At 40.9% G+C, this 12,907-nt stretch overlaps 2 protein-coding genes across 4 annotated transcripts in view; one reads left to right on the plus strand and one right to left on the minus strand.

Moving 5' to 3' along the window:
- Nucleotides 1-175, minus strand: part of Arel1 (apoptosis resistant E3 ubiquitin protein ligase 1) — a 52,612-nt gene extending 52,437 nt beyond the window's left edge. For 2 of the 3 annotated variants that reach the window (XM_028876662.2, XM_028876670.2), the window contains exon 1: nucleotides 15-174. The gene's annotated coding sequence lies outside the window, so the exon portion shown is untranslated. Of the gene's footprint in view, nucleotides 1-14 lie in introns of all 3 variants that reach the window. The other variant, XM_028876680.2, reaches the window with a different exon arrangement.
- A 28-nt stretch (nucleotides 176-203) lies between these two features.
- Nucleotides 204-12,907, plus strand: Fcf1 (FCF1 rRNA-processing protein). Its single transcript, XM_028876651.2, has 8 exons — nucleotides 204-281; nucleotides 553-620; nucleotides 2,353-2,424; nucleotides 3,764-3,912; nucleotides 8,133-8,205; nucleotides 9,597-9,684; nucleotides 11,846-11,940; nucleotides 12,766-12,907. The coding sequence occupies exons 1-8, from the start codon at nucleotides 279-281 to the stop codon at nucleotides 12,812-12,814; spliced, it is 597 nt and encodes a 198-aa protein (XP_028732484.1). The 5' UTR covers nucleotides 204-278; the 3' UTR covers nucleotides 12,815-12,907.

A 12,907-nucleotide genomic window follows, 5' to 3' on the forward strand; every position in this document is an offset into this window, starting at 1 on the left:
AAGGGAAACGTTACCCGAACTGGGGCTGCAGCGTGGCCAAGTCTTAGCTTTGCAGTCCGGGGAGGCAGGGGCCGCATCCAGCACAAAACCTGCCCTGCACCCGCCCCCCACGAATCCCCAGTCTCGATCTCAACCGGCGCTAAGAGCCGGTTCGCAGGTTTCCCGTTTCCCAAAGTGGCTTCCGCCTCCGGGTTGGCCTTTGCCGGAAGCAGTGTATTGCTGACGTAAAAGTGTCGCGCTGTGAGTGATTCCGGAAGAAACAGGCGTGCGGCGTGAACATGGTGAGGAGAGTGGGAGAAGGAACTTTGTCAGAGCTCTTTGCGGGCGTATGGGAGCTCAGCGCTTGGCCAAATACAGCCTTGGAGCTTCCCTTGTTTTTGTTTTTGTTTTTTTCCCATTCTGGTCTTAGCTCGAAGGAACCTAAGTTTTAGGATTTGGGAGAGGGGCTGGGTGGTGTTTGCGGAAAAGAGAATCGGCAAGAAAAATAGAAGGGAACTTTAAAGGATGCACTGTGTTTCCAGCTCTTTTTAACTCGAAAATTTCCGTTTCAAGGGGAAGCAGAAGAAAACAAGGAAATATGCGACTATGAAGCGAATGCTTAGTCTCAGAGATGAGAGACTGTGAGTGGACAGAATCAACTGGTTTCTTAAAACTGATCAGAGATACAGGAATTACGATGGGCTAAGTAGTAAAATTTGTTATTTTTGTTTTGCTTATTATGTCTTAGATCTATATTGCATGGAATTATAGTCACTCATTCTGGGGGGGGTGGAGAGGATCTTGTTGAAAAGCCGGTAAGGCGACGCCATGCCTGTCTTCAGTTTCCAATTCCTGACACTTAAGTTTAAAAGAAAGGACAGGAAAACTCCAAGATACTTCCATTTTATAAATTATAAGGGTTCAAAACGTTAGAAGAAGAAACTAGAATGATATTTCCCATTATAAAGAAGTACCAACCAGTTTCCTTGCATCAGTCAAGACTGGTGAACGCTTAAAAACTGGCCTTTGTTCTGTTGAAGAGTCTCAGAACAAGAGAATGGTCATTAAAGCCTTCAGACTTATTCTCAGCTTCTGGTGTGGATTTTTATTGTATATCTTTAAGGAATGATGTCCCACTGATAATTTGTTTGTGGTTAAGGGTTCAATTTTATATGTGTGTAATGTCCTAGGCCTTTATCAAGAATGTAGGGCAACTTTTCCCCTATATTGGTGATCTGAGTCTTTTTTGTTTTGGTTTGGATTTTTGTTGCTTATTGAGACAGGGTGTCACTATGTAGCCTTGGCTGGCCTGGAACTGGCTACATAGACCAGACCTCAAACTCATAGAAGCCTGTCTGCCTCTGCCTTCATGGTGCTGGGAAGGCTACCATGTCCAGCTTGGGATATTCAGAAGTACAAAGAAGATTAATATCAACTTCTTCACAGGCTCTTAAAAGTGGATTTTTATTAGCATATGTTAATTACACATAATAAGTTTCATAATGATGTTTTCTTTTCTTTCTTTTTTTTTTTTTAAACATTCATTTATTACATATACAGTGTTCTGTCTGCATGTATGACTGTAGGCCAGAAGAGGGCACCAGATCACATTACAGATGTTTGTGAGCCACCATGTGGTTGCTGGGACTTGAACTCAGGACCCCTGGAAGAGCAGCCAGTGCTCTTAACCTCTGAGCCATCTCTCCAGCCCTCATAATGATGTTTTCAAACAGGAATAGAGTGTCTTTTGATTGCCGGGCAGTGGTGGTGCACACCTTTAATCCCAGCATTCGGGAGGCAGGGCCAGGTGGATCTCTGTGAGTTCGAGGCCAGCCTGGGCTACCAAGTCAGTTCCAGGAAAGGTGCAAAGCTACACAGAGAAACCCTGTCTCGAAAAACCAAAAAAAAAAAAAAAGAAAGAAAAAAGAAAAAAAAAAGAATGTCTTTTGATCATAGTAAACCCCCATTACTCTCTTAGAATTAGATTTTAATCATTGATAAGAGAAATATTGACTAAGAAAAAAGTTAACAGTATAATTAGAATTTAATCATTAACAATTTTTTGAGTTTATTGGTCTGATTAATTTTGATATTTTCAGGCTACTTCCTACTGTAGTTACTTGCTGTCAAAGTGTATGTTAACATTAACTTCACAAGTCACAAAACTGGATTGCTTTGGTGCCTTAAAAAAATAAAAGGAAGAAAAGATGTTAGAATGGAACTTGAGGTGATAGAGATTGAACCTAGAGCTTCATACACACTGGTCTAGTGCTCTACAACTGAGTGACATCTTCAACAAGTCGAAATTTTCAGCTTCCAAATGAAATTTTAACTATATTATTTTTCCTCTTCTCTGAATTTACTTTTTTGCAGTAAAGAAAAGGATAGATTAAAGCCTAAAAAGAAAGAAAAGAAAGATCCCAGTGCGCTGAAGGAAAGAGAAGTGTGAGTATTAAAAAACTTCAAGTTTTCCATTAAAACTAAGAGATCCTAAACCATTGGCCCTGTTAAGAATCCAGGCTTTCCACGAGCTGACTTATTTGCTATTAAGTTAGTTATTTACTAGTAAGTTCGGCACATGCACAAATGAAAGTGATATTAGTGAGCATATACTGATGTTGATACTGTGAAGAAGGTTTTTGAATCCTATGGAGCAGTAAATTTTCCCCTCGGTCACTAGGAATAAAATTTTTTTCCTTTCAAATTTCTTTTTGTTTATTTGTTTTTCTGAGACAGGGTTTCTCTGTGTAGCTTTGGAGCCTGTCCTGGAACTCACTCTGTAGCCCAGGCTGGCCTCGAACTCACAGAGATCCTCCTGGCTCTGCCTCCCAAGTGCTGGGATTAAAGGCGTGCGCTGCTGCTGCTGCTACTACTACTACTACTACTACTACTACTACTACCACTACCACCACTACCACCACCATCACCACCACCACCCGGCTTCAAAAAAATCTTTTAAAATAAATAATTGCCACACCAAAATTTCATAAAAGAGAGACTATAGTACCCAATATTGGTAAGTTTAGTATATTGTGGGTGAAGGTCATACTTTTAAAATAAGTATATTTAACTTCACCACATTTTTCATATTTTGCTCAGGGTTCACAGAGGCTATACTGTCACAGGTAGATACTGGTTCACTTATTAATGTTTGAACATCATGGATTTTTAGATGAGTAACGGGCTCTGCTATGATATGTAATCCTAATGATAGATAATCGTTTATATTTCATACACCCATTTTAGGATTTTGAGAATGACAAACTTGTTGTGGCATTGATTCTAATCCTGATAACTACTTTCTGCCTCTTTGTGCCCTGTGACTGTCCTGATCAAGGAAGAACTAGGTTTGGGGTAATTGTGTTTTTAAAGTTGTGTCACAGCTTTGTAGTGGAATGGAGATTAACATGCTGTTAACTTTTTTTTTTAAGTATGTGCATGTGTGTAGGCATCTGCACATGAGTTTGGGAGTCTGTGAAAGCTAGAGGCAGAGGATCTCCTGAAGCTGGAATCACAGGCAGTTATGAACACCCAGTGTCAATGCTAGGAACTGAATCCAGGTCATCTGCAAGAGCAGTAGAACCTCTTTAATTGCTGAGCCACTTCGGCCCCTTTCCTGACTTTTGCTTGCAGCGAGCGAGGGGAAAGGACAGTTGCCTGTGATGAGCTCCCCAGCAGATGCCTGTGATGAGCTCCCCAGCAGATGCTTCATTTCTGGTTTCATTAACGTCAAACTTACTGACGCAGACTTTAGTTTGTGATCTTATTTTCTTTCTCCTTCCAGCCCCCAGCATCCTTCCTGCTTATTCTTCCAGTATAATACACAGCTGGGTCCACCTTACCACATCCTCGTAGATACCAACTTCATCAACTTTTCCATTAAAGCCAAACTGGACTTAGTGCAGTCAATGATGGACTGTCTGTACGCCAAGTGTGAGTATCATACTTTTATGTTCCTGTGCCATATGCCATACAGAATAATCGGCTCTATCCAAATACATGGAAAAAAGGAAGTGAGGATCACATTAAATGAACTACTGGCCATTTTATTTTCAGTAAACCCAGCAATGGCAGTTTTCAGTAAATTGAGATCTAATGCATACTTGACTAGGAATAATCAAATTATCACAATTCAGAAAACAGTGCTTTGACTGTTATTAGAGACATCAATTTTGAATCTAGATTTTAAAATTCTGAACAAATGAAAATCTATTTATACTTATTAAGCAGGATACATTCTCCATTCCACTATACTAGAAAGCTAAATAAAACATTTTTCCATTTGTGGTCACAGAGCCAGAAGTCAGATAATTAATGGGCAGTTCTCACATTTATCAGTCAGAATTCATTTGTACTTTGAAAGGTCTGAGGTACTTTATACCTCAGTGTACAGTTTACCTCTTACAGAGTCCCCTTGTTTATTTGGGTAGCCCTTCCTACTTGTAACTCTGAGCAGGAAAAAGAAAACTTAAACCATATCCAAGAGTACAGCTCCCTAATAGTTAGACCTGTTACTTTTTTGGGTCAGGGAGGTAGCTCACTGGTTCAGTGGAGCACTTCCTAGCCTTTGGGAAGCCCCGAGTCCCCAGCACTGCAAAACAACATTTAAAAAAAAAGCCTGGTGGTGGCGCACACCTTTAATACCAGCACTTGGGAGGCAGAGGCAGGTGGATCTCTGTGAGTTTGAGGCCAGCCTGGTCTACAGAGTGAGTTCCAGGACAGCCAAGGCTACACAGAGAAACCATGTCTTGAAAAACAAAAAACAAACAACAACAAAATACCAAGATCTGTTGTATTTTGGGATTGATAGGTTTCTAGTTATAGGGTTTCTTTGCTCTGTTAAAGGGGCATACTGGTACTTTGCCATATAGAATACATTGCTGGAATCAAAGGGAAAATTTGCACCTCCTTTTAAAAAGATACTATAGGCTGTAGGCATACATTACTGTGATTTGTCTTATTAAGCATCACAGGTGTACTACATTCTTTTTTTTTTTTTTTTTTTTTTTTTTTTCAGGTTTTTCAAGACAGGGTTTCTTTGGGTAGTTTTGGTGCCTGTCCTGGATCTCTCTCTGTAGACCAACCTGGCCTCGAACTCACAGAGATGTTCAAGTGGGCCGGAGTATCAGACACTTTTCTCTGGAAGTCAGGAGACATAAAGTGAGCTAAAGAACTATAAATGATCATGCTTAGGGAGGTGTGATAAGCTGAGAAGAAAGCCAGGAGTGATGTCATACACCTATACTCCCAATATTCAGGAAACAGGGAAAGCAGGTACAAGGCCAATGAAAAAATTTTTAAAAATCTGGAAGAGAATTGAAACCAGTGAACATATGAATGATTAATACAGCAAGATATCATTATTGCTGCAAGGGATAAGCTTTAGTGATCTGGACAGAAAATAAAATCAAAGCTGCTAAATATTCCCTTAAACCAGAGTCTAATAGAGAGCAAGGTCCTAACTCCAGTTCTGTGAATGTGAAGAGAGGTGAGAAAACTACAGGGGGAAAAAAAAATTGATCCAGGTGGGGTGGTGGCTCACACCTTTAGTCCCAGCACTCGGGAGGCAGAGGCAGGAAGATCTCTGTGAGTTCGAGGCCAGCCTGGTCTACAGAGTGAGTCCCAGGACAGTGAGGGCTGCACCAAGTAAACCTGTCTTGACAAAACAAAACAAGAACACTGCAGCTTGTAGAGTTTCATTATCGGCTTAAGGAAGGAAAGACACTCTCTCTAATGTGGAGCAGGTGAAACAGCCAGTGCCAACTGTAGTGAGTTATCCAGGAGCTCACGCTAAGACAACTGATGAGTAAGGAAAGTACACAGCAGGGTTCTCAGTGTCCACAGAACATCCCTGTACTGGAAGAAGATACTGAGACGCTCACACCTAGAGCAGAGAGTCAATGACTGGCTTCAGAGGGCGTCCTGACTCCTCCTAGTGGTTAATGTGACTGGTGACTTTAACTAAAGCTAGTCCTTATTGACATTTTATAAAATCCAGACCAGGAATATAGCTCAGTAGTCAGGTGCTGGCTCAGCACGTGTGATGCCCTAAGTCCAATACCCAGTACCACACACACCAAAAAAACAAAAGCAAAGAAACCTCAGGCCAGAAGGGGTGGCCAGAGTGGGACCTAATGGAACATCTGCATGGTGTGTGTGAGCTCTGGATTTGCTCTCCAGCTCTGCCTCACCACAGACCAAAAAAATCCTAGGCCTCCTGAGAACTATACTAAATCCTCTCTGCATGTGCTTTAGAAATAAATAAATAAGCAAATAGGTGTGATGGCACACCTGTTTTCAATATGCTTGGTAGACATTTTAAGTCTAATATGAGATGAGCTGTTCAGCAAAAATGGTTTTGCTGGGGGTGGCAGGTTGTGCTGGAGAGTTGGCTCAGCAGTTAAGAGCATTTTTTTTTTTAAAGATTTATTCATTTATTATGTGTACAGTATTCTGCCTGCATGTGTCCCTGCAGGCCAGAAGAGGGCACCAGATTTCATTACAGATGGTTGTGAGCCACCATGTGATTGCTGGGAATTGAACTCAGGACCTCTGGAAGAGCAGTCGGTGCTCTTAACCTCTGAGCCATCTCTCCAGCCCGAAAAGCACTTTTTAGTCTTGCAGAGGACCCAGGTTCAATTCTCAACACCCACATGATAGCTTACAACCATCTGTAACTCCAATTCCGGAGGATCCGATGCCCTCATCTGACCTCCAAAGGCTCCACACATGACATGATTGCACATATATACAGGCAAAATATTCATATACATTAAATAAATATTTTTTAAAAGATATTTAAAAAACAAGTCTATTGGGGTCAGCAAGATGACTCATCAGGTAAAGGCACTTCCCACCAAGCCTCCAAGTTTGAGCCCAGGAGTCCCCGTTTTGGAAAGAGAATAGATTCCTACAAGTTGTCTTGTGACATTTACATATGCACTGCAGCACATGATCCCAACCCTCCCCCCAATAAATAAATGAATATAATTTAAAATTTAAATATATATAGTAATGCTTTTGAAAGACAAGGGGGAAAAAACTAAATTTAAATGAGAGGAGAATTGCGATAATAGATCAATGAAATTAGATGGTTATGGAACCAGAAGGCCGTATGTGCTTGAAGAAGACTTAGTTTCACCGCCATGTAACAGTGAAAGCATAAGGGCCTGCAGTGGAGTAGGGAAGTGTGCTCCAAGAAGAAACTGAGTATCTTCAGTTATTACACCCCACAATGGGAGTGCTCCTCATTTCCCTACTCCTAAGTGACATTACTCTAGTTCTGTCTCTTTAGATTTGCCTGTTCTGGACAGTTCATAAAAATTGGGGTTGGAGATTTAGCTCAGTGGTTCAGTCCTCACCTGGGGGGGGGCGCGGAGAAAAGAAAAAAAAATAGAACCTCTTATTTGGTTTTCTTTGATTCAGCATGATGTTTTCAAGGGCCACTCAGAGCACATATCACTGATCATGTGTACTGTGTGTAGAAATCACATTTTAGTTGCCTATTCTGGTATATTCAATAATATACCTTGAGCACTTTGCCTTGTTTATATATGTAGATGGGCAACATCCTTTTAAGCTACATGGTATTCTTTTGTTTAAACATATATTTTTGTTTGTCTTTTAGGGAGGAGTTTGTTTGGGGAGACAAGATCTCACATAGTCCATGCTGGCCTAGAATTCATTGAGTAGCTAAGGATGGCGTTGAACTACTAATCCTTCTGCCCCTACCTCCCAAATGCTCAGATTACAGCTATACATTACTCCCACCTTCCACTCCAACCCGTGTGTTGAAGCTTGAACCCAGGACCTCCTGAATGTTATGCAAGCACTATATCGCTGAGCCCACTTGGACATTTTGTTTTGAGACAGGGCCTCACCTAATTGCCCCAGATGGCCTTGAGCTCCTTCTAGTTCATGCAGGCCTTGGACTTTTAATCCTCCTGCATCAGCATCTGCAGTAGCCAGGGTTACAAGCCTTTGCCACCATACCCAACCCTCTTTTAGTTCTCACTGGTCATTGCAGTGGACGTAGTCTGCTGTCGTTGTAAAAGTCTGCAGGTTTTTACAGAGTGAATTAAAGTAATCCAGAGGATAGCTTGACAAGTTCTGTTACGAATCTTCTTATGCTGTGTTTTGTTTGTTCCTTGCAGGTATCCCTTGCATAACTGATTGTGTGATGGCTGAAATTGAGAAACTGGGACAGAAGTATCGAGTGGCACTAAGGTAGAAGGATGTAGTCTAGATTTGCCATACCTTGGCATACTGAAGATATTTTAGAACACCTCATCTCTTTGTTAATCAAAGATTCCCTGGCCAGTTAGTTTAAATTTGAGAGAGGGAGGGAGGGAGGAGGAAGGAAGGAAGGAAGAAGGAAGGAAGAAAAAGGAAGGAAGGAAGGAAGGAAGGAAGAAAGAAAGGAAAGGCTGGAGAGATGGCTGAGTAGTTAAGAACAAGTTAAGAACACTTGCTGCTTTCCCAGAGGACCTCAGCTCAGTTCCTGCTACCCATGTTGGGCACTCACAACTGCCTATAACTCCTTCTCCACATCACAATGCTTGTCTCATACAAGAGTGCAAACCTAGAAAGTTCCAGGAAAACTCATCTCTGTCTTTTTTCCTGGATCTTACACCTGTACACCCACACATACAGTTCACTAACCTGCGTAGTTCAGCAGGTTAGCAAAGGTCCTCCCATAGTCATACATTCAGTTCTCTTTTTTTTTTTGTAATCAGACAGGCATAGAAAAATGTATTTAGCTTTTATGTTGTTGATGGGCTGTGCCATAGTGCCTTGTGCCTTTGTGCCTGTCTTACAGTATATTTGTGTAAGACAACTTCCTAAGATGGATTTGATTTTCAGTCCTGACTTTCCTTAACTGTAGGTTTGAGCAAATTAGTATCTGGAACTCTTTCCCCTTTCGTAAAATGGAAATACAAACACCCAAGAGTTTGGTGCTGAGTAAATGAGCCCAAACGCGATCAGCTCCTGGTTGTAATGATGTTGTATGAGATTTTGCTAGTGCTCTGACAAATAAAGCTTGCCTGGAGCTAGCCACTAATTAACCATAGAGGCCAGACAGGTGACACACACCTTTAATTCCAGCTCTTGGGAGGAGAAAGCAGGAAGATCAGGAGTTCAAGGCCACCCTGGGCTACACAAGATTGAACCAGTCTAATAAAGAAACAGAGCAGGGTGTTAGTGGTACACACCTTTAATCCCAGCACCTGGGATCTCATGCCTTTGATCCCTGCACTTGAGTGGTTCACACCTTTAATCCCAGCACTCGAGAGGTGGAGACAGGAATATGAGATAGATAGACACAGGATTTGGCCCCCATTCAGTCTAAAGATTTGTAAAGACAGGCTCCCCATTTGGTCTGAGACTTTGTAGAGGTAAGAAGTCTCTAGTGGCTGGCTACTCTGCTTCTCTGATTTCCAGGCAAGCTTTATTTGTCAGAACAGAAACAAAATATCATACAACAAAATTCCCTTCCTCATAAAATGAAAAAAGAGCCTTCAGAGGCTAGAGGGCACCTCATAATTTCCACATAGATCATGTTATCTTTGCTTTACTGGTTGGAACATTTTCTTTAATCCACCTTCATAATCCTGCAGGATCGCCAAGGATCCACGATTTGACCGACTTCCATGCACACACAAAGGAACCTATGCTGATGACTGCTTGGTCCAGAGAGTCACTCAGGTACAGCATCACTTTTTAATTGTTTATTTTGTGCTTTAAAAAAAAAAACAAAACTGGGCAGTAATGGTACACACCTTTAATCCCAGCACCTGGGAGGCAGAGCAGGTGGATCTCTGTGACTTTGAGGCCAGCCTGATCTACAGAGTGAGTTTCAGGATAGCCAAAGTTACACAGAGAAACTTCTTGAAAAAACACAATGAAAAAGAAGAAAAAAGTGGCAAGCTGGAGCTGAAGAGGTGGTGTTTTAGTGGTCAAGAGCACTTGCTGCTCTTGCTGAGGACCCAGGTTCAGATACCAACACTTACATCAGGTGGCTCATAGCCTTCTGTAATTTCAGTTCTGATGCCCTCTCCTGGCCTCTGTAGACACCTGCACACATGTGGTGCATGTACATACACTATACACACACAAATAAATCAGGGTTTTTTTTTTGTTGTTTTTTTTTTTTTTGGTGAGAAAAAAAAAAAAAACACTAGCTGGGTGAGGTAGCACTTGTCTTTAATCCCAGCACTTAGAGGCAAAGACAGGTGGACCTCTGTAAGCTTTTTAAGTCCAACCTGGTCTACATAGCCAGCTATACAGTTAGAACTCCCCCCCAAAAAAAGGGGAGCACAAATTATTACCTTCTGAACATTCAAGCTCAGTAAGGTATTTAGGGTAGGTTTTTCTTAATATACATATATATTATATAAATATAAGATATTATATATTTATATAAGGATATAATATTACATATTATGTTTTATATATTATATCTTCATATATATATAAAGCATAAATATATATATAATAATAAAATATACATATATATATTTAGCAGTTGTTCATAAGCAGCTTAGATACCATTTACTTGAAAAAGTAGATTAAAAAAAACTGCTCTAACCATAAAGGGAGAAGTATGTGCTTGGGAAGGAAGTCTGGTTTCAAATCTCAGTACCTTGCCCATTGGAGGAAGAGGCAAACTGATCTCCATTCAAGGTTCAAGGCCAGCCTGATCTACATAGTGAGTTCTAGGCCACCCAGGACTATACAGTGAGATCCTGTCTTAAAACAAAATCAATTCCAGCATCTGCAATTAGCTTAGTATGTGATTTGGGACAATGAGGGGGGTCTTTATTCCACAAATCCCCTATAATGTGTTTTAAGTGAATTCATGTAGCTATAATAATATATCACATTCTACCACCATGTAAATCTTAAATAAGGTTCCATTTCCACCCCATGCAGGAATGATGTTCCTCCCCACCATACCTAACTCAGAAATGTTTTCTTAGTTAAGTCTGAGAATCTCCCAGGGTGCCATCTCTCACATACCCTGGATTAATTCCTTTTTGAATTCCTCCATTCTGAACTGCTCATCAAACAACACAGAACATCTGCTATTGATTGTTCACATAAGAACCTTTCTCAGGTTGGAGTTGTAGCTTGGTGATAGAGTGCTCCCTCGTATGCACCAGGCCCTAGATTTGATCTCCAACCACAGTGCTGAGAAAAAAAGAAAAGAAAAGAGCCAGGCCCTTGCAAAGGAAGGAATGAAGAAAGAAAGAGATTGGCCCTTGCTAAGGATGGCCATCTTCATTTAATGACCCCTCTGCCCTTTAGCAAATCGATCCATAGATGGAACCACATCACAACTGCCAGCACAGTGGTAAGAGTGTTATAGAACTCAATGGAGATTTTTGTATACGAGGTAAACTATAACAAAATAGCTTCCAGCTGATAGTTAAATGTTAAACTAAACTGGGGTTTTGAATCTTAGAGGTCCTTCTCTTGGCCCAGGACCTGCCTACTTCTACCACTAAAGAACTTGAGAGTACCCCTAAGCTACAAGAGCAGAGGAAGGAAGATCTGTGCCCTCCATATATGTCTTTACATAGAGTCAGTCAGGGGGTTTTCCCAAAACTAAGCAACTGTCCACCTTAACTGTGGCAGTCCCTCCCATGTGTGGGACAGAAAGCAGTTTGCAGATGAAACACTTTTTTCTTCCTCTGAAGATTCATAATACCACATTGAGGTCAGGTAGCTTATACATTTTATTATATAAATACCTTGTAGGTCTTAGTATCCTTTCTTCTGCTGGTTACTGTGAAGGGCTATTCAGTGGTTGTGTGTGCATATACTCTGTGAGTCCTGTGTAAACATTAGTGGGCTTCTCTTTCAGCACAAGTGTTATATTGTGGCCACAGTTGACCGGGACCTCAAACGAAGAATCCGAAAGATCCCTGGAGTTCCTATCATGTACATTTCTAACCATAGGTGAGAAGTTGCTATTGGAAAGTGATTAGAGAGGCACATAGTTGGTCATCAATTAAAGTGAGAGCAGGTTATAAAGTTATAGAGGATTTCAAAGAAATTACACTAGCCTGTTTACATTTCAAGTTGAAGAAATGAGAGAAAATAGCATGAATAAGGGCAGAAGATAAAGATAGAATTTAGGAATGAAACAAACATCAAATTTGTACAATCAGATTATTAGAAGGTCATTATCGCTTTATACAAAGCATTACTTTAAGTCAAGCTCATCCGTTTTAGGTAGAATATCCTTTTTGTGAGATTTTTGCAGGGAGCTTAATCTTCAGCATGGATAAAACTGGGCATGGTAGGATACCTGTATTCCCAACACTGGGGAAATAGTGACCAGAAATTCAAGATCGTTCTTGCTACTCAGTGCATTTGAGGCCATCTCAGAGAGAGAGAATATTTGGTTAACACCTCATCCGGGAAACTGAATGTTTGCTTTAATAAACAAAACAGTTCTTTATCCTTCTTGGATGTTCCCGTGCCTGCCCTATAAAGATGTCTATGCCCAGCTTTTCCATTTGGGGAGAGCACAGTATATTGATAAAAATATGGGCTGACTTAAGCTCACCTGGACCCTAGTTTCCCCTTGTCAATGCTGTAGCTTTGAAGAACAAAGGTAATAGTCAGCATTTTTGTATAAGTCATTCATTGTGGGGTCCCTCTAAAGCAGTTACCACTAATAAGGTTTAAGTGTAAAGGATGGGGGGGACTCCGATGAGTTCAGAAGGGCTCTGTACCATACCTCCTTTCTTAACAGTGTCTACTTTCCTTCCTGATCAGGTACAACATTGAACGGATGCCAGATGATTATGGAGCTCCTCGGTTCTAATTCTTACTCGACAAAATTTGCTTGCCTTTCTTTGACCAGCTTACTCTGTTGTCAATTAATTAAACACACTTTTTGATGTTTTTTTAAATGACA

This window comes from Peromyscus leucopus, chromosome 14 (assembly GCF_004664715.2).
Source record: "Peromyscus leucopus breed LL Stock chromosome 14, UCI_PerLeu_2.1, whole genome shotgun sequence".
Taxonomy (NCBI): Eukaryota; Metazoa; Chordata; class Mammalia; order Rodentia; family Cricetidae; genus Peromyscus; species Peromyscus leucopus.